At 43.4% G+C, this 21,421-nt stretch overlaps 1 protein-coding gene and 1 non-coding gene across 13 annotated transcripts in view; both read right to left on the bottom strand.

The window, feature by feature from the left end:
• LOC123994897 (collagen alpha-1(XII) chain-like) overlaps nt 1-21,421 on the bottom strand; it is a 91,703-nt gene that overhangs the window by 46,799 nt on the left and 23,483 nt on the right. For 10 of the 12 annotated variants that reach the window (XM_046297973.1, XM_046297977.1, XM_046297980.1 and 7 more), the window contains exons 15-31: nt 18,118-18,384; nt 17,450-17,642; nt 17,186-17,310; nt 14,813-14,962; nt 14,515-14,634; nt 13,790-13,954; nt 13,443-13,589; nt 12,522-12,661; nt 8,603-8,735; nt 7,284-7,429; nt 6,408-6,537; nt 5,502-5,638; nt 4,213-4,342; nt 3,548-3,687; nt 3,205-3,337; nt 3,048-3,068; nt 2,248-2,387 (exon numbers count right to left, since the gene is read on the bottom strand). In XM_046297973.1, coding sequence (XP_046153929.1) covers nt 2,248-2,387; nt 3,048-3,068; nt 3,205-3,337; nt 3,548-3,687; nt 4,213-4,342; nt 5,502-5,638; nt 6,408-6,537; nt 7,284-7,429; nt 8,603-8,735; nt 12,522-12,661; nt 13,443-13,589; nt 13,790-13,954; nt 14,515-14,634; nt 14,813-14,962; nt 17,186-17,310; nt 17,450-17,642; nt 18,118-18,384 — 2,417 coding nt within the window. The remainder of the gene's footprint in view (nt 1-2,247; nt 2,388-3,047; nt 3,069-3,204; nt 3,338-3,547; nt 3,688-4,212; nt 4,343-5,501; nt 5,639-6,407; nt 6,538-7,283; nt 7,430-8,602; nt 8,736-12,521; nt 12,662-13,442; nt 13,590-13,789; nt 13,955-14,514; nt 14,635-14,812; nt 14,963-17,185; nt 17,311-17,449; nt 17,643-18,117; nt 18,385-21,421) is intronic. The other 2 variants (XM_046297974.1, XM_046297983.1) reach the window with 2 other exon arrangements.
• trnaa-ugc lies at nt 1,195-1,268 on the bottom strand. The gene has a single exon. It is a non-coding gene; the product is annotated as a tRNA-Ala (tRNA).

Below are 21,421 nucleotides of genomic sequence, written 5' to 3' on the forward strand. Positions count from 1 at the left end.
TATGTCTCTGGGAGGATAGAACATCTCACTTCAAAGTTTAAAGAGCAATACATTATAAAGGGCTGATAGATGGATGACAAGTAACACTGTTTCAATGGTTAGCGCTTTCCTCGGCTCTGAGACAAAATGCCCCGAAGCCCACTAGCTAGCTACCTCTGCAGTTGAGGCCAAGCAGAGTTCTTCGACATTGTCCCGGGGAAGCCATCCAAACATGACCAATGTAAACTCCAACTCTATCAAAGCAGCAATTGAGTTTCTCTATAATCAACCAATACATGAATCATTTATTTACCTGATGCCATTTGTGTGAACAGAGTTGCTCATTCAAACAACAATTGCCTTTCTCACACTACTCTGTTCATCAACAAGTAGTATGTAAAGGGAAGACGAAATGGTCTTGAGGGACGCTGGACGTCATGGAAGCCTTTTACGTTGCAACATCATGCCGATTAATGGGCACTACAGTAAGCAACAACTATTGACAGCAGGAAGCGCTAAAGCCATTGAGCGGAAAGACATACGATGCCATTTCCATTGCATTTGCTCATATCTGACATATCTACTTCGCAGCTCACCTCAGCAACACATCCACTGTTTGTGCCTTGACATCCCTAAACCATCATATCAGAGAAAGGCACTTGAGGATCCTCATTATCACCCAAGTGTGAACGTCATGCCTGGCTTATATGCCTTATGTTAAATCAACAAGTCTTCAGACCCACAGCAGCAGATGTCTCCATACTGTTTTAAGTGTACAGAGACACAGTACTAGAATAGCAATAATGTGCTATGACGGGATCAGATGTACATGCAACAGCTCTGTCCCAATGGTGTCATGTTGAGATCACGGTTTAGAGAACTGACACCTTGTTTGGGGTGCCCTGTCATAACTTCTCAGAGACACTTAGGAAAATTGTTTAACTAACCAAATTCTTTTCATATTAGCGCATTGTCAACCGAAAAAGACCACCCCCCCCCCAAAAAAAAATGTTCCGAAAGGAATTCCCAAGCAATTTCCGTCGCTGCTCACAATTAAGTTATCAGTCAGGAATGTGGGCTTGGCTGCCAGATACAGTAAGTACACAAGCAGACCGGATAGGAAGACAATGTCATGATCAAATGTCAAACTAACGATGTGCAGGAAGACAAAAGAGCCTGTTGTTAATACATTTACATTTTACACATTTTAGTTCTGGTCCCCTGTGGGAATTGAACCCACAGACCTGGCGTTGCAAGCGCCATGCTCTGCCAACTGAGCCACACGGGACTACTACTTACTACTCTTGTCAGTGTGTGTGGGGGGGGGGTCCACTAGTGGGTCCCAAGAGGCAAGGGATTTCATGTTACAATGAACCAATTCAGAAAAGCTTCAGTACTTCTATGCACACGGATTTAGCCCTTTGACTTTAAAGGCATAGTTTTGGCCGAGTTACAAAATGACATATTGGTTTCGTTACCCTGTAAGCAGTCTCCGGAAAATGTATGACAGCAATCCATTCTTTGGTTTAGTTTTCCTGGCACTATTTCCACATGCTAACGTTGTAGCATTTGTGGCACAAATCCCATTGATGTCATGGGACCGATGTTAGCCTTTTTTGCACGTCATGTCCAAATCATCCAAAAGTATCTCAAATGTATTGCTGAAAGTCACTTACAGATGATTTTAACATGATGTGCAAAAAAATGCTAACATCGGTCCCATGATTTGAATGAGATTTGTGCCATAAATGCTCAAACGTTAGCATGTGGAAACAGTGCCAGGGAAACTAAACCAGCGCATGGATTGCTGTCATACCTTGTCCATAGACTGCTTACAGGTTAAGAAAACCAATATTTTATTTTGTAATTTGGGTGAACTATCCCTTTTAAGGTTTTGGGCTGTTTATCTGTTGGCCTTAAGAAGTACTGATGCACAGATTTTCCCATTTTCATCATTGGGGTTAAACTACTTCAGGCACATTGGAGAAATTACACTGATAACAACCAACATCACCGCTCACTTACGGACCAGAAAGTAAGAACAACCTACTCTAAATTATATGTGAGTAAACTGAGAGATATCATACCCAGAAGGTATAATTAATCAAGTTAAGCAATTCTAACTAAGTGTGTATTTTGAGCAACTGATAAAAGGATTTAGTAGTCAGGGTCGTCATGGGCGGCCAAAGCTTATCAGTTGCTCAAAATACACACTTAGTTAGAATTATTCAAATATTTCAAGAAACTACTGGAGGGTGTGTGACTTACTGAGAGAGCTTTGCCTCCTGCCACAGGTTGGAAGGAGATCTTGTAGTTCTGTACGGGACCTGGGGCGTGGTCCCACTTCACTGTCAGAGTGACCGTGGTCGCGTTGAACACCTGCAAGTTCTGCGGAGGTCCAGTGGGAGCTAGGAACACATTACAATCAATACACTGACCCAAGACAGTGGTCATGTATATACAATGGCTGCAGGGCACATGACACAGCCTTTACCAATTCCCAATGATCACTTGGGGGTCATGAAGCTGGATGAAGCAATGACGGTAATGATGAGGGGGGGGGGTGAGATGATGGGAACACATGATTTGGTGATGAAGTATACATGATTTGGTGATGAAGTACACATGATTTGGTGAGGAAATACACATAAGCGACACAAAAGGAGAGTGAAGCAGCCGGTCAGGTTACCATTGAACATGGCACATGCATTTCTAATGATGGGGACATGTGATAAGGAAGACATTGTGACATGATGAGGCTTGACATTAAAGACACGAGGAAGGACAACATAACGGCATGAAAAACGACATTAAATGACACGAGAAATGATATTATGACGAATGGTTGACAATGAGGTGTCGGTGGTGGAATGTCCGGTCCCTGCGGGTCAGTAGTCACACTTTCGCATTTGCAGCTCTTTAAAGGAACATCAATGCACATGCAGATGATGATTCATTTTTAAGTGCGTTTTCCATCAACAACACTGTCATTATCGTTCGCATTACCATAATAATTATAGTCATGAATATTACAATGACACTGTCCTTCTCCGTTTCAAATAACATACCAGGCGTGGTCATCTTTAACACTGGAAAAAGAGAACGTTAAAGAGAACAACAGGTTATTCCAATAGAGGCTGTGGGCCACATCTGTGGTCTAACTGGAAAACATGAATGGAATTGATAGGAGGATGACAGAGGAGAAGAAGAGAAGGGTCAACCTACATGTGCGCTGGCTGCCAATCAGGTCCTCGCTCTCTGACTCGTCTGGGTAGATGGCCGTGACGGTGACATCATACAGGGTGTCCGGATCCAGGTTCTCCAGATTATGGGACGTTACATCACTGTTCAGGATAGACTGGAGAGGGGAGGGGTGGGGGGAGGGGGGGGGGGGAGTGAGAAAGGGAGAGGGAAAGAGAGAGTTGAGTGAGAAAGGGAGAGGGAAAGAGAGAGTTGAGTGAGAAAGCATAAACAGTCACATTTCACCACTCCATTCAATCCTGTCCGCTCTATAGCAGTAGATGGTCCAGTCAACAATCACCGTCGGCTAGCCACTTGATCAACGTACATATTGGAAGTTGTTCTCTCCCTTCTTGGTCCAGCCAATTCGGTAGAGGGCCACGTCAGGGGCCCCGTGTTCCCAGGTGGCCCTGAACGAGGTCTGGGTCACCTCGGACAACTTCAGATTCTGCGGGGCAGGAACAACATCTGTACACATGGACAGAGACGTGAGAGAGGGAGATGTGATTATTATGAGGAAGTCCTGAGAGATGAGGCACAGCCATTTCATCAGAAGGGCTGCGAACCATGTGAGGATCATTTTTGCTGCGAGTCCATTTTGTGGAACAATCGTCGACAAATGGGTTTTTGCGTGTGAGTGTGTGGAAAACAAAATGTCCTCAAATCATCTGTGATTAATGATGAAGAAGGCCCCATGCAGTGAGTGACAGCAGACACACACAAACACACAATTAACTACACACACACACACGCACACCCTCCCCCTCGGGGAACAGTGGCTTCATGTTTGGGCTTCATCTAGAAAGACGAGAGGCTGAATCCAAGGGGGATCTGCAGACTGAATTCTCACCACAGACACACTCAATTCTCACCATTACAGACACACTGAATTCTCACCATTACAGACACACTCAATTCTCACCATTACAGACACACTAATCTCTAATCTACTGCTCGTCAGCCAAACAATAAATCAGACAAACGATTGTGTACCTGTAATGGCTTGTCCAAGCATAGAGTTTCCAATGCCTTCGTCGTAAACTGGGGTGACAGCAACGTCGTACTCAGATTGAGAGATGAGGTTGGTAAGAGGCAGGTATGTTATATCACCATTGACTTCAACCTGGCAGAAAAGGGGTATTAGGATTATAGGATCAACAAACAATTAACAACCGTATTTTCTGCTGACCAACTAGCATGAACTCCCACTACTAACATTAACAGAAACTCAGATTGTCCCATTTTGAACATAGATGTTAACCAACACAATGTTCTCGAAGTGAAATCCAACACTCTTTCCTCTCTCCAATTTCGTTCCTTGTTATTTCTAAACGTCATCAGCACATTTGAGAAAAGCCTCATGAATAATAGTACGTGTCCTTAGAAAAGTCCTCCGGCTATATTGGTCATTCCAGAGGATGTTTAATGGTAGGAAAAACCCTTGAAGTCAAAAAGCTTCCAGCAGGAATGCGGATAAATGTCTCTTTCAATTCAGTTTCCACTTCAAACTTCGTGAAAGAAAATCAAGAAAAAGGTGTCCATAACAGTGACAGTCCTCCAATTGTAACGTGGAGGAAAAATCTGTGGCAACCGACAGGGCAGACCTTAGAACATAAATCCACAGAGAGAGGCTACTTTGGAGACAGCAGCCTTCAGATGTTATCCATGAGAGGAGCTGGTTGGATGTATCCAGTGGAGGCCCATAGCTCATCCATCAGTCATTTCTGGAGGTTCTTTCAGGGGTGTCCAAAGAGACACCTCCTTCAACATCAATTTTGAGCTTTCTTCACAGCTTGGCGGTCTCTTAAATGTAAGTGAGAAATGATGACGAGTGACGCCGGTGATATATCTCTGAGCCTGTGGCTGGGTGCTGGGGCCAGTGTCTTCTCTGACTGCCAGTAGGCTTCTTTCCCCACATCGACATGTGCTGGCCTGCCCATGGAGTCAAGATCCCAGTCTACTGAAAGGGCTGCTATTATAACCCCCTGACTTCAGTGGCCTTCCCTAAACAGCTAGGCGATCTTAGAGAACGTTGAGTTCCTCACACACACTTTTCCCATGACCTCATGGCACCAATGTAGAACTTTGAGGACAGTATTTGTGTGTCCTAAATGACACCCCATTCCCTACATAGTGTACTACTTTTGACCAGGGCCCATAGGGCTTAACCATACATGTTATTTATTGCTGTAGCTAGAGATTGTGTTTCAAAACCTTTCAGATTGAAAGGAAAAATTCTATATTAGCGACAGGCCTGTTTAAATGTGTGGTGCTCGCGTCACCTCTTTGAGCTCTCCTTCCTCTGGCTTGTAGGTGATGATGTACTTGAGGACTTTCCCCGGGGATGCGTCCCATCTGAGCTTCATGGCACTATGGGTGACACCAGTGATCCTCAGATTACCCGATGGTGGCAAGGGCACTGGGTAAGAGGAATGACAGAGAAAGGGATAGAGAGGGAGAAAAGAGAGCGTGTGGTAGAGGGGGCAAGGGAGTGAAAGTTAGTGACCCATCTATGTATTGTGAGGTAGTACACAGCTCTATAGGGTCATGGTGGGGGAAAGAGATGTTGATACACTCCCATATCTATTGGGTGAAATACCCATGTGGCATCACAGCAACAAGGGCAACCAGTGAAGAACAAACACCATTGTAAATACAACCCATATTTATGTTTGCTTATGTTCCCTTTTGTACTTTAACTATTTGCACATCGTCACAACACTGTATATAGACATAATATGGCATTTGAAATGTCTTTATTCTTTTGGAACTTTTGTGAGTGTGATGTTTACTGTTACATTTTTATTGTTTATTTAACTTGTGTGTATTATTTATTTGACTTGCTTTGGCAATGTAGACATATGTTTCCCATGCCAATAAAGCCCCTTAAATTTAATTGAAATTGAGAAAGAGACAGAGACAGAGACAAGAGAGAGAGAGAGAGAAGAGAGAGAGAGAGACGAGAGACGAGAGACGAGAGAGAAAGAGAGAGAAAGAGAGAGACGAGAGAGAAGGAGAGAGACGAGAGAGAAAGAGAGAGACGAGAGAGAAAGAGAGAGACGAGAGAGAAAGAGAGAGACAAAAAGAGAGAAAGAGAGAGAAAGAGAGACGAGAGAGGAAGAGAGAGACCCAAAGAGAGACAGAGAAAGAGAGAGAAATAAAGAGAGACAGAGATAAGAGGAACATACAGGTGACTCCTTGGTCTATGAGGGGGTTGCTGGCTGCCACTCCATGTAGGGCGAACAGGGTGAGTGTATACGCTGTGTCGGTGATAAGATCCTTCAGCTGAACATCATTCACATCTGCCCCAACTCGTACCTGCACGGCAGGGGAGGCAGGAGAGGGGGGAAGGGGAGAGGGAGAGAAGGAGAGGAGGGAGAGAGAGTGTTAGAGCAGGCCGGACGACAAAGGGGAACAAAACAACAAGACAGGACTTGTCAAAAGGACACTTTTTGAACACCTGGTTCACAGAGCTAACTGGTATGCCTGCCTTGCTGCCTTCAGTCCATAGTGAAATCCCTCTAAAGGGTACACTATGTCTTGCCAGCCCTTACAGAAGCCTGCAGTTCAAAATATACAGCATTTGTTAAGATTTTCTTTGGTTAATATCACCTCAATGACTTCACTGGTGAAAAAAATCATCTGTACAGGGTCAGCATGAGCTAGTCCTTCCCATTACCCTATGGGTCCAAAGGGTCTGTTTTTTGTAGGCCTTGCCTGAACACAACTGTAAACGTCCACTTCCTGCTCTGTGCAGAGATCATCATATTGCCATCTGGAATGAGTAAGGCCCCACTAGCAGAGGCCTTGGCTTCAAGGAGTTATAAACTGGATGGGGATATGCTGATCATGCACATGGAGCTCCTATCCAACGCGTCCTCCACCAGGATATGTGTGTGTGTGTGTGTGTGTGTGTGTGTGTGTGTGTGTGTGTGTGTGTGTGTGTGTGTGTGTGTGTGTGTGTGTGTGTGTGTGTGTGTGTGTGTGTGTGTGTGTGTGTGTGTGTGTGTGTGTGTGTGTGTGTGTGTGTGTGTGTGTGTGTGTGTGTGTGTTCTCCTACTCACCTCTTTCTCCACAGTGGGCACAGTGGCATTGATGGCACGGTAGAGCAGCATATAGCCTGTCGCCCCTTCAGCCTTCTCCCACCTCACCTTAAAGGTGGTCATGGTCTCGTCGTACACAGTCAACTTGATCACCCCGGGTAGTGGCACTGCGGAGAGAGCAGGTAGGAAACCCACAGTTAGTCACCACCAGTCGAAGCTCTCCTCTATCCTGGCACCCCAACAGTGGAACAAGCTCCACCCTAACGTCAGGAGAGCAGATTCCCTGCCCATCTTCTGGAAATGTTGGAAAACCTACAACCACAGCTACCCACCTAACTCTAGTCTATTGACATCTACAACACAACCCAGCCACCCACATCTCTGTGTTTACGGCTAAAACAAAATACTTTCAAACTTTTACTCAAGTAGCATTTTACTGGGTGACTTTTACTTGATTCATTTTCTATTAAGGTATCTGTACTTTTACTCAAGTATGACAATTGAATCGTTTTTCCACCACTGATCAACGTGTTAGCTTCAACTGACAACTAAAGGAAACTATGGTGATCTCACCCTACTATTACGGTGTCCAAGTGGAGGGCGACAAAACAATAACCATGCTTTATGGGAGTGAGAAATATCTTAGCACATCCACCATGTAAATCAAAGGGACACATTTCAAAAAGTAACAACGTCCACTATTAAGTACAAATAGAACAATGAAAGTGGTCAGTGTATTTAACCATCATGTGAAATTATGTCCGTTTTCTTAAGACACTTTTAATGAGGCCCAGAAATGAGAGAACAATGGTTATTCTCCTCATAAGAAGGGAAACCTTATGGGAACTTATTGTTTAACACTTTACTGCCACCAATCAGATATACACCCAATATAACCCTGGTGGTGTAAACAACCCTGTTTAATATGCCGCCAAGAGCAACATAAAGTTCCATCCATGTTCAACCCATTTAAAAACAGCCTAATAAGCATGGAGGGCATGGGGATGTAGTTAATTTCAGCATCATATACCGTAATGAAACAAATGAGCTCCTACACCAGTGGAACTCATTGGAGCGGTGTTGCTATCCCTACATTAAAGTTCCCTTTTAATCATCCCTGAGGGCAACCGACAGAAGTCTTTGCGAAACTCATCTCATCTGCAGCTCTGCTGAGTCATTCAACTTCCAAATAAGGCTATTGGATTGGCTGAACCGGGCCACCTTTCCAGGAAGTGATTACAAGGTTTACTCTGGGTAATTGGGACGAGGTTGTGTGAGGAAACGGCGGAAGAGGAATACAAGACAGAGAGGAGAGGGAGCAGCACGGCTGCAACACTTACAGGTGGTTTCAGTGCCCTTCAGTGGCTCTTCGCTGGTCTCCCCTCCGGTCACAGAGAAGACGTTGATCACATACTCCGTCAGAGGGGTCAGCTTGGTCAGGACCACAGTGGTGACCGCCCCATCGACAATCATCTGAGGAGTGCAAAGGAACACGGTCGTTATGCAGGAAACCCCGCTTCAAAATCCAAGTACAACAGGAGGATGGTCCAAAAAGCTGAGCAGAAAATAAACAGCAACCGCAGATTCGTCATGGGATTATATTGGAATTACAGCAGGTCAAAGGCAAATGTCCCAACTAATACGGCACACATTTAGGAAACCCCAAAACAAAACTAACAAAACTAATCTTCTCGCACACATACTACTCTCTCTTCAAAATGTCAGAGGGCTATCCAAAATAACGGAGCACACATATCATCAAATTCAATGTCAAATCTGATTTACTTGTGTGAAGAAGATTTTTGGGGTCCAACGCAAGCATTTGAAATGAGGTGAGTGTGGATGGATAAGCCAAGAATCCGTTTCTAGCAGGAGAAGTTTTGTTACAAGTCTAAACTACAGGCCTATCTCAAACCTCCCCTTCAAAACATGGCCTCTCATGAACTTTCCGAACCCTTTCAGTCAGGCTTCCGGGCTATGCATTGCACTAAAACTGCCTTGGTAAAGGTAGTGAACAACCTCCTCTGTGCTGCTGATGCTCTCAACATCTTCATCCTTATCCTCCTGGGCCTGTCTGCAGTATTTGATACTGTCTGCCATTATATTTTAACTGACCTTATGGAGAGGCTTCTTGGAGTTTCCGGAACACTCCTTGCCTAGTTCCACTCCTATATATCTGATAGACAACAGTTTGTCTACATTGGCAACTGCAGGTCTGCCCCAGCCCCTGTATCACAAGGTGTCCCACAAGGCTCAGTGTTACGTCCATTGCTGTTTAGTATTTACATGCTACCCCTTGACCAAATCCTCTGTCAATTTTTACTCAGATTTCACTAATATGCAGATGACACATGAATCCACATCCACACAAACCCCATCTCCACTATGTCACCCCCCTCTGTTGTAGACTGTCTCTGTGAATTGAAAACTTGGATGACCATCCTCACCATCCCTCGCACCAGGCTCTGCTCCATGTGAGACCGGGCTTTAGCAGTTCAGCCCCCCAAAACTGGAACTCCCTCCCTCTCCATGTCAGAACCTCACAACCCATACACATATTCAAATCCACACTAAAGACGCACCTCTTCACACGGGCTTACCCGCATTCTCTGTTGTCTTAGCTTTTATGCTCTGTCTAGTTCACTTGCCTGGTTAATCTGTTATCATGTTTAGTGTACTCCATGGTTAGTCTGGCCTCACGTTTAGTGTACTTTTACATACTTCTTGCTTTTTATCCTGCTGATTTTATTGTGTATGAAAAGTGTCTTTGGGAGTCGAGAAAAGTGCTTAAAATACAATGTATTATTAAACTGACTGGGTCTGGTCTTAGGTTGAAGCCTAGTGGAAACTCTTTGGTCTCGCTTTCAGACAGGGCTCACTAGAACCACCCAAACCCTGACGAGGGCCAATGAAAGCAAAGCATGGAATAGATCCATTCCTTCACATAAATGTGAAACTGAATGCAGGTCTGCCTCAGCCACTGTTGTCCACTTCTCAAGGGTGAGAAGAGAGACATATTAATCTGATCAACATGATGAAACGGATCGATGATGACAACTAGGTGGATTTAAGCAAACAATTCACTGTGGATAACACTTGATAACCATGAAATCTCCCGTTAGGCAGCATAGAAGGCAGTTCCTCCTTCAGAAACTCCTGGATAAACAAAGTGAAATGAGGCCGTTGCCTAAGTGACCCTGATCACCTCTGGCAAGATGAACCATAGAGGTCTGAGAGAGGAATTCAGAACAAAAGGAATAATAGAGCCAATTCTCTGTTACACACTCGTCTGCATATTTATTTGGACAGTGAAGCAACACATTTAATTTGGCTCTATACTCCAGAATTTTGGATTTCAATCAAATGTTTTCTTATTAAGTGACAGTACAGAAAGTCACCTTTAATTTGAGGGTATTTTCAAACATATCCGTTTTAATGTTTAGAAATTAAAGCACTTTATGTATCTAGTCCCTCCACTTCATGGGGTAATAAGTATTTGGACAAATTTACTGACATGTGTATTCAAATCGTCAAACATTGAGCATTTGTTCCCATATTCCTAGCGCGCAATGACTACATCCAGCTTGTGACTCTGCAAATTTGTTGGATGCATTTGCAGTTTGTTTTGGTTATGTTCCACATTATGTTGTGCCCAAATAAAAATGTATGGCAAACAATGAGTTGTGTCATTTTGGAGAAACTTGTATTGCAAATAACCATATAATATGTTTCTGAATACTTCTACATTAATGTGGATGCTACCATGATCATGGATAATGATGAATGAATCGTGAATAATGGTGAGTGAGAACGTTACAGAGGCACAAAGACTCATACCAACCAAGAAATGCTAACTTCTCACCATTACCAATAAAATGGGAGGTTAGAATATTTTATTTGGGGGGGTGTGATATTTACTCCTCTATAACATTCTCGCTTCACTGATAGTGATAGACTTCATATGTATATACTGTATTCTAGTCAAGGCTCATCCTATATAACTACTGCTGTACACACCTTTTCTATTCACATACTGTCTATACACACCATTCGCTCGACTTGGACTGAAATAGGTGCCGGTACTCATGTTTGACACTGTTTATATTTAGGTGGAGGAGTTCAACAATACTTTTGAGCTAATATTTTATAGGAGCAGCAGGAGCTCAGGCAGTAGAACATTTGGAGCTCATTTCCTGCAATTCTATCCATTTTTTTTTTTTTCTATTTTACCTTTATTTAACTAGGCAAGTCAGTTAAGAACAAATTCTTATTTTCAATGACGGCCTAGGAACAGTGGGTTAACTGCCTGTTCAGGGGAAGAACGACAGATTTGTACCTTGTCAGCTCGGGGATTTGAACTCACAAACTTCCGGTTACTAGTCCAACGCTCTAACCACTAGCCTACCCTTGACGTGGGGTTTTGTACTGCGTATTTATATACTGTCACGACTTCCGCCGAAGTTGGTCCCTCTCTTTGTTCGGGACGGCGGTCGAAGTCACCGACCTTCTAGCCATCGCTGATCCTCTTTTCATTTTCCTTTGCTTTTGTCTTGCCTTGAATCACACCTGGTTCCAATCCCATCAATTATTGTCTTTTTCCCCTTATTGTCGGTGATATGTTATTTGCAAGTGTTTGTGCACGTTGGTCCTGTCGTGCGTAGGGCATTGTACCCATTTGTTAGATTCGTTATGTTTCCCGGTGAGTTTTTGTTGAATAAACTGCGCTGTTGGAAACACAGTTCTCTCTCCTGCATCTGACCTCTCTGTCGCCACACAGCTCATTCTATTATTTCCACTACTGTACATTGCATTTTAGTTCAATTGTATACACTGGATTCTTTACACAGATCACTCTAATATACAGTGTCTAATGCTGTACATAACAGTCTTAGTATAAATTCATCCGGTGTATTTACATATGGATTGCATTTGGATTACTGCTACAGTGCTATTTGGATGTTAATTGGATTCGTTCCGACATTTCTTGATTTATTCATTCAATTTGTATTATTATTGTGTACTGTTTGACAATTTACTGCATTGTTAGCACTAGTAACATAAGCATTTCACTGCACCCGTTACATCTGCTGACCTGCGTATGCGACCAACAAACTTGGATTTGATTCGATTTTGGGTGTACTGTATCTAGGTGTGAGAGCTGACGCTCTTCAGTTCAAAATGCAGTAAACGTGGAGAGATGTGCTGAGCTTGGAGAGGTGAGGTAAGTGAGGTACAGTACTGTAGGCTATATAGGCTTACCTGTTCGGTGATTCCTCCCACCACGGGCATGTAGTCGACGCGGAACTTTTCCACAGGACCTTCAGGGCCGGTCCAGGTAGCACGGAACGAGTGGTGGGTTACCTCGGAGGTCACCAGGTTAGTGGGCGGGTCTAGGCCCCCTGCACGAGAAGCGGCGGGAATTGAGCAAACACGTCAAACGTTTCATGACCTGAACACTCTCACAAATCTGTCCCGAACACCTTAGCCTCATTGACACAGGGCTGTTGGAGCTGTTTCTATATATCAGACCAAAGTCTTCTTGAGGAAATAGTTTCCCTCCCCATGTAGTAAATCACCATTGTGTTTCCTCCTAAATTTGATTTAAGGACAGGAGTGTGTCCAAAAATCTAAATTTTCCAACAAATGGGTGGACCTTATGTAACATAAGTGAAGAAACTCAATTTATCAAGTGTGTGAGGCAACCTTCGAGACAAAAATCAAAGTGTTGGCGTTCAATCTGTCTTTTTATTGGCTCGTCTCATCAATCACGCTGCTCTTATTGCTATTCTCTGCCTTCTATGCTAATCCATTTATGCAACTGATGGGAGAGACCAGTACAGCTTGTTCTGGGTGACAGATTAAATTACTTTCTAATGCCTGCTCTCTGCCATCTGTGCTGCTTTTGGCATCTTAGATTAGAAAGAACCCTAACCGCTGTACCAAGTACAATACACAGCTTGACTCGGGAGAATAATTTTATAATAGCAAAACTTTAAGTTGAGCATTGCTTCACAAATCCATGTTTCTCTCAGTGATTGGGAAAGAGTTCGATAATTAGAGAGAGAGAGAGAGAGAGAGAGAGAGAGAGAGAGAGAGAGAGAGAGAGAGAGAAGAGAGAGAGAGAGAGAGAGAGAGAGAAAGAGAAAGAGAAAGAGAAAGAGAAAGATGGCCTTACAGTACCTGGACCCTTCACACTGTTACAGAGGTTGATGGTGAGCTCATCCACTATGTCTAGCAGGAAGGAGAAATCATTCACATTGTACATGTGAATCTCATCTGGGTCTGAGGCAATGGATCTCAACTCATTCTCATCAGCGTTCTTCACACCTAAAAGTCACACAACACCACAATATTTACTTATGTGGGGTCTGGACAAAAATATTGTCTTTTCATCCATCTTTTTCATACAGCCCAAGCGTTGAAAACCTTCTCATTGTAAAATGTCTGTTTTCACTTGACATGGTCACGACCTGATGATTCACTGAACCATGACAGATTTAGAGTTATACACTAGAAGGGTCACTCACCGATGGCGTAGAGCTCGATGTTCTCGTCCCTCAGCACCTGGGAGTTGGTGATGATCTCGTCCTGCGACTTGCCGTCAGTAATGAGCACACCGATCTTGCGCGAGTCCTTACGCAGTCCCACGTTTGTCTTGAAGTTGTTTGTGAGGATATAGTTCAAGGCCATACCTACAGAGAGACATTCGAGAGATTGTTTAGAGGCCCAGTGCAGTATATTATTTTATATCATTTCCACAAGTTGGAATAATACTGTGAAATTATGAAAATTATGATAATCCCATTTTCGTGTAAGAGCTGTTTGAAAAGACTGTTTTGGTGGGATGGAGTTTTGGCCTTCCTGGTGACATCATCAGGCGGTAAATTAGTTAATAGACCAATAAGAAAGAGAGTTCCAAACCTCTCTGCCAATAACAGTTTAGTTTTCAGTTTTCCCCTCCCCACTCAGACCACTCCCAGACAGTCCTAGAAAGATTATTGTTTGAGAAATTGCTCTTTGCTAAGAAGATATTTTTTTAAATATTTTTTTACCATTTTCATTTAAAACAATCACACTGGGTACTTAATTGTTAGCCTGAAATTATTTGATATTGAGATAAACACATCTGCTTGGACTTTTATCATGATTAAGTTAAGTGAAGTTATTTTAAGTTAAAGTAAGTTAAGTTAGCTTAGGTTTTTTTTAAACAGATGACAGCTCGGAGTTATCCCTTCATTTGATGATACGTCACCTGTCATGGTGTTTCCCCCTTTGTAGGGCAGGTCAGCCACAGCTTTGAGAAGCCCATCACGGGTTGGGTGGGCATTCAGATGCCACTCAGTCTTGGGGTCTCCACTGTACTGAACCATACCTGGAGACACACACAACACAGCATGAGACTATACCTACCTCCAATCAAAGTGATTGTTCAGAATGTAACATTGATTTTCAATTATGGCATCAACTCCAGATCAAACTCAATTGAGTTGGGTGATGAACCTATGCCATCGTACACATTGCTAATGGGATTTGATCAAAGGAAAGATTACCGATCATGACTCTATCAGGGTGGATGTCAAAGACACCAACGATGCGAGCGATGAAGGCGCGGATGGTTTTGAAGTTCAGACGGCCAATACTCCATGAGCCATCGACCAGCAGGATGATGTCAGCCTTGGCCTGGCTCTTACACTTGGCTTCTGTAAGGGGTGGAGGAGAGGGCCGTGAAAGGGAGGCCTGATACCATGGACACCCCTCGGATTTGACCACTTAGTACAGTCCATGTAGTGTGACAGTAGAGAGGATGTGTGTAGGAAGGGACGAGGAGAGGGGTGCCAAAGAACAATAGAATAATAAAAAAAAAAACAGTTTCAGACAGACATGCACAGGCAAAATATACACACCAAATACAGACATCAACAAGCAGGAGGCAGAAAGGCATTACAAATATCACAATAACTATACTAAAAAACAATACGTACTATACAATAATGTTTCTACAATAAACTATCTATTGCTTCAACATGTTTTGCAGCAGTATTTTTATCTTGCGGGGGGGGGTCAACTATTTTCTTTCCCCTGAGGGTCCATCTTCTTTTTTTCTGTGTATATCCAAAAAGCTTTTGTGGCCTGCAGCTCTTCGGGATGCTTGTGGGGTTTCTGTCGTTGGGTTTGTCCCCTGCCTCTGAACAACAAGAGCAACCAGCTCACAAACGATATACGAGAGACTCCTCTCCCCGAGTTATTGCACATTCCTGCTGTGCTCGCTCCTCGACACCTGTGGGGGTGAAAGGGTGGTTGCTCGCTCGTCCTGCAGCCGAGCAAAAGGACCCAGAGTCGTTCAGACATGGAGCTATGCAATCTGCCCACTGTATCTGCAATTGAAAACAGGTTAGAGGAGAAAACAAAACATTTACCCACTTTCTTTACTGCAGCATGGAGAAACAGGTGCTTGACGATGTGTGGGGGATAGCCCCTTGTAAAATGTGTATCTGGTTATATATGGAAGCAGTTTGTTTGAGTTACACAACGCAGGTAAACAAAACGCTTGTAAGTTCAATGTAAGTCTATGAGACATTCCCCAACAAAACCACCTGTCATCAACTGAGACAGTAAGACACTGTAGAGGAGTCTTAACGACTTAAGTCTGGTCATGATGGACTGGAACGTCCCTCGCTCTGCTCTGATCGGTGCGGTGGGCAGTGTGTCACTGTGTGTCAGTGTGTCTGCTCCCCTTTACTGAGAGGAATTTCGGGCCAAGGTCAGCAGCTCTCTTAGGGTCTTTTATGAGAAACATTTTCCTAGCCGCATAGAGCTCTGCTTCACGGCAGCTCGGGTGCACTGCATACTCTCCTGGTTGTAAAACATCTCTAATTAAAAGCAGAGAAACGTCCCCCCCCCCCCCAACTAAGTAAAAATTAGAAATATGAACTTTTGCATGTCAGGAAGGATTAAGGAAGAAACGATATGGCTGCTGGGTCAAATGGGCACAGTGATGAGAAATATTTGTTTGTGGCAAAAGATACACAAACATGTTTGGCACGCTGAATGTTTGGAGTTGTGGGGGAGTGTAAGTCATCACACAGTGACACTGCAAGAAAAAGGAGGTCAAGACATATTACCCATAATTAATTCATCCTACAAATATCATAATGTCTTGCTTATCACCATGCTGTGGTAAGTATCATATGCACCATATGAAATTACCCTGGTACCCTGGTTCAATTTCCTGGAGCGTTTGTGAGAATTCTACAGAATATGTTTTGCTTTCACGAGACCAGAAAAATAATTGTTTCTCGTGCGATTAGCAAGACGCACATTCTCCATGACGTTAGCGAGCTAGCTTGTTTATAACGGGCCAAAAAATGTCACCCGACTCGCGCTGTCGCGTCACAGTACCTGGTACTCTGGTCCTGGATCTTGGACCCGCTACTCACGCAGGTCCAGAATTCGTTTCAGCCAGTGTTCGATTGCGTTTCGCACATGCTTTAAAGCGTGATCAGGGTACCAAACGCTCCAGAGATTTTTGAAAGTGCCTTTAACATGATATGAGGTAGAAAAAAGGCCATTGAAGCCAAACAGCTATAAGTGATTAGAATTGATGGCAGTGTGATGTGGTGCTTTATTCCAATGAGTTTGTGATGTGGATTTGTTTAGACAGACACATAATTCCCTGTAATGGGATGATTAGCGTCATACTCTAACTCGCAGTGGAAAAGCCAGCTGTGGCTGGGACATTGTGTGTCTGTGGTTTGGTCTGTGTGTCTATCTGAGTGGTTGTTCTGTGGCTGCCTCCAATACGGTGCCCTATTACCTATATAGTGCACTGCTCTGGTCAAAGCTAGGAAATGAGGTGCCCTTTAGGATGCAACAAATGTCTGTTTGTCGGTAGTCGGTTACGTTATGGTATTGTAAGGTTTTACCGTTCCAAGGTTCCAATGGTACTTCGGGTGCATCGGAGAGGGTAGTCTTCTCCTCTCCAGCCAGTGCAGCAGAATGGCCTCCATCAAACATTCCAAACACTGCTACAGAGTACTTGGTTCCGGCCCTGATGAGATGGAGAGATGAGATTCAAATGACTATAGTCAATAGTAGTGCACTATATGGAATAGGGTGCTATTTGGGATGCAGAAAATGTCACAAGGCAGAAGACTTCCTGTCTGGGGTTATAACTTCCTGTCTCTCACCGGAGCTCCTCTAATACCACAGTGTTGTCATAGGGCCCAACCAGCAGCTCTCCTAGGTCGATATCATTGCCACTGGGGTGGAATGTGACCTTGTAGCCACGCACATCTCCAGGGGCTGCGTCCCAGGAGACTCTGAAGCTGGTCTTGCCAGGGTCAGAGGTCTTCAGGTTTCTGGGAGCTTTGTAAGGTGACACTACAAGGGGACAAACAGAGCAAACATATCAGTTCAAACTCATGAAGAAAGATCGTAACTTCATCTTTGGCAAAGCTAGCCATTTTTCAATGAGATCAGCCAACCCACATTCCAGTCAGTTTCTCATTAGTCCATAATACAAGTCTTGAGTCCCAGCATGGGTCCCAAATGGCATCCTATGCCCTATAGAGCGTACTACTTTTGACCAGAACCATATGCACATCAATAGTAGTGCACTACAAAGGGAATATGGTGCCATTCCGGCGTCAAAGAACCCAATGTCATTCCATGTTAGTCTCTCTCTCTCATATATATATTCTTTTATACCTTTATTTAACTTTGTGTTAAATATATGTGTGTATTAACCAAGTCTCTGAGGTGTCCTTAGTGAAAGATACCTGTCCCACTCCCACAGTGTTTCCCACTGCACCCTACTGTCTCTCATCTCATGGGGTTGAATTATGGACCAACGTACGTGTCGTTCCTACTCCTTGCCTTGCTTTTCCTTCTCCCCGCTTGTAGATGGGGTGCACCGTGATGTCATAAGTGGTCATGGGCGTCAGTCGCTTCAGCACAGTGGAGGTGGAGGTGCCAGGAACCTTGGCGAACATCTCTTTGCCGCCATCGGTGGGTACGTATGTCACTCGGTAGTTGATGACTTTCCCCGGTGCCGCCATCCACGTTATCTTCATGCTTCGCTCGGTCTCATCGGACACAGTCAGAGCCTTCGCAGCAGCAGACACTGAGGACAGAGAGGAGGAGAATGTTCGATTCGTAGCGAGGATGTTGAGAAAAATTATCTAAACGAGAGTTTGACTCATATTCCCAAATCTGTTCATCTTAAACGCCCAGTGAAGTCAAAAACTAGATTTTTCTGTGTTTTAGATACAGTTGAAGTCGGAAGTTTTACATACAATTAGGTTGGAGTCATTAAAACTCGTTTTTCAACCACTCCACAAATGTCTTGTTTAACAAACTATAGTTTTGGCAAGTTGGTCAGGACATCTACTTGTGCATGAACCAAGTCATTTTTACAACAATGGTTTATAGACAGATTATTTCACTTATAATTCCTGTATCACAATTACCGTGGGTCAGAAGTTTACATATACTAAGTTGACTGTGCCTTTAAACAGCTTTGAAAATAGCAGAAAATGATGTCATGGCTTTAGAAGCTTCTGATAGTCTAATTGACATCATTTGAGTCAATTGGAGGTGTACCTGTGGATGTATTTCAAGGCCCACCTTCAAACTCAGTGCCTTTTTGCTTGACATCATGGGAAAATCAAAAGAAATCAGCCAAGACCTCAGAAAGCAATAGTAGACCCCTACAAGTCTGGTCCATCCTTGGGAGCAATGAAGGTACCAAATGCCTGAAGGTACCACGTTCATCTGTACAAACAATAGTACGCAAGTATAAACACCATGGGACCACGCAGCCATCATACTGCTCAGGAAGGAGACGCATTCTGTCTCTTAGAGATGAAGGTGTAAATCAATCCCAGAACAACAGCAAAGTCCCTTGTGAAGATGCTGAAGGAACCAGGTACAAAAGTATCTATATCCACAGTAAAACGAGTCCTATATCGACATAACCTGAAACGCCACTCAGCAAGGAAGAAGCCACTGCTCCAAAACTGCCATAAAAAAGCCAGACTATGGTTTGCAGCTGCACATGGGGACAAAGATTGTACTTTTTGGAGAAATGTCCTCTGGTCTGATGAAACAAAATAGAACTGTTTGGCCATAATGACCATCATTATGTTTGGAGGAAAGAGGGGGAGGTTTGCAAGCCGAAGAACACCATCCCAACCGTGAAGCACGGCGGTGGCAGCATCATGTTGTGGGGGGTGCTTTGCTGCAGGAGGAACTGGTGCACTTCACAAAATAGATGCCATCATGAGGGAGGAAAATTATGTGGATATTTTGAAGCAACATCTCAAGACACCAAGCAAAAGCTTGGTCGCAAATGGGTCTTCCAAATAGACAATGACCCCAAGCATACTTCCAAAGTTGTGGCAAAATGGATTAAGGACAACAAAGTCAAGGTACTGGAGTGGCCATCACGAAGCCCTGACCTCAATCCTATAGATAATTTGTGGGCAGAACGGAAAAAGCATGTGTGAGCAAGGAGGCCTACAAAACTGATTCAGTTACACCAGATCTGTCAGGAGGAATAGGCCAAAATTCATCCAACCTATTGTGGGAAGCTTGTGGAAGGCTACCCAAAATGTTTGACCCAAATTAAACAATTAAAAGGCAATGCTACCAAATACTAATTGATTGTATGTAAACTTCTGACCCACTGGGAATGTGATGAAATAAATAAAAGCTGAAATAAATCATTCTCTCTACTATTATTCTGACATTTCACATTTTTAAAATAAAGTGGTGATCCTAACTGACCTAAAACAGGGAATTTTTATGAGGATTAAATGTCAGGAATTGTGAAAAACTGAGGATAAATGTATTTGGCTAAGGTGTATATAAACTTCCGACTTCAACTGTATATTTGCACACTATGAGGTTGGAATAATAACGTGACATTTTGAAAATTATGATAATGCCCTTTTAGTGTAAGAGCTGTTTGAAAAGGCCGCCAGAAATTTCAGCCTATTTTGGTGGTATGGAGTTTTGCCTGCCTGGTGACATCACCAGGCGGTATAAGTCAATAGACCAATAATAGACTGAGTTTCAAACCTCTGCCAATAACAGCTAGTTTTCAGGTAACATATCCCTCCCATTAGGCTAATCCAATTAGGACCCTTCACTCAGACCGCGACCAGACAGTCCGAGCAAAATTCTGTCTTGAGAAATTGCTCTTCGCTAAGAAGCTATTTTTGTTTATTTTTTTGCCATTTTAACTGAAAACAACCACAGTAAAGTACTTAAGTGTTACCAAGAAATGAATTTATATTTTGATTTTAAAAAACAGCTGCATTGGACGTTTAACTTTGCCTTTCCCCTATTGTGAATGAAGCTAAGCTCCATAGACCATGTAATAAGGTGCATTTGTTCCACCATTTTGGCACGCAAGAATAGTCAAACCAAAGGCAATCCTTCCAAACAGTTAATTATCCCAGGACAAAAAGTCAGAGCACTAGTCTTCATTCGTTCACTAGCAGGATTGTTATTGGCGGAAAAAAACATGACCTCCAACTTCTCAATGTGTTGATTGACCTGAATGAACCTGTAAACCCTGTTCCCGGAGATCCATTGGTTCCGCTGTGCGAACGTAATGAGGTAAGCACGGATATGAAAGGTGAGGTCCCCTGAGAGTGTCTCAAGGTTATTTACTGTTCAAAATATGCTTGACTTGGCCTGCCAGAGTCAATAAACTAAATTACTTTCCATATCTACAAATGTCTAATCAAACCATCTCACTGGTTCCTCAAGTGTTTGAGGACATTTCCATCCATGTGATTTCCCATTTGTAGGATAGAGGGATGTGTGGTGGATTTGATAGTGTGTCTAAATACTGCTCCCACGCACCCTAACAGCAGTATACAGGAAAAAGAATTATATCCCCTCCACAAAAGTGAGGTTATCTTAGATTCTAGAACACATAATGCATAATAACTGTCACCACCTCGGCTTTCCACTGCAAACCACAGCTTAAAAGGGAGTCTTAGAAATGATCCATTTCCAAAATACCCGACACCAAGACAAAAGAGTTTGTTTAAAAAAAAATCTCAATCTTGGCACTGGCATAGTGCTATTGTATGAAAATATATGTGATGGCCCAAGGAGAGTTTCAAACCGTTCGACAGGTCTACAAA

The sequence above is a fragment of the Oncorhynchus gorbuscha genome, linkage group LG14 (assembly GCF_021184085.1).
Source record: "Oncorhynchus gorbuscha isolate QuinsamMale2020 ecotype Even-year linkage group LG14, OgorEven_v1.0, whole genome shotgun sequence".
Taxonomy (NCBI): Eukaryota; Metazoa; Chordata; class Actinopteri; order Salmoniformes; family Salmonidae; genus Oncorhynchus; species Oncorhynchus gorbuscha.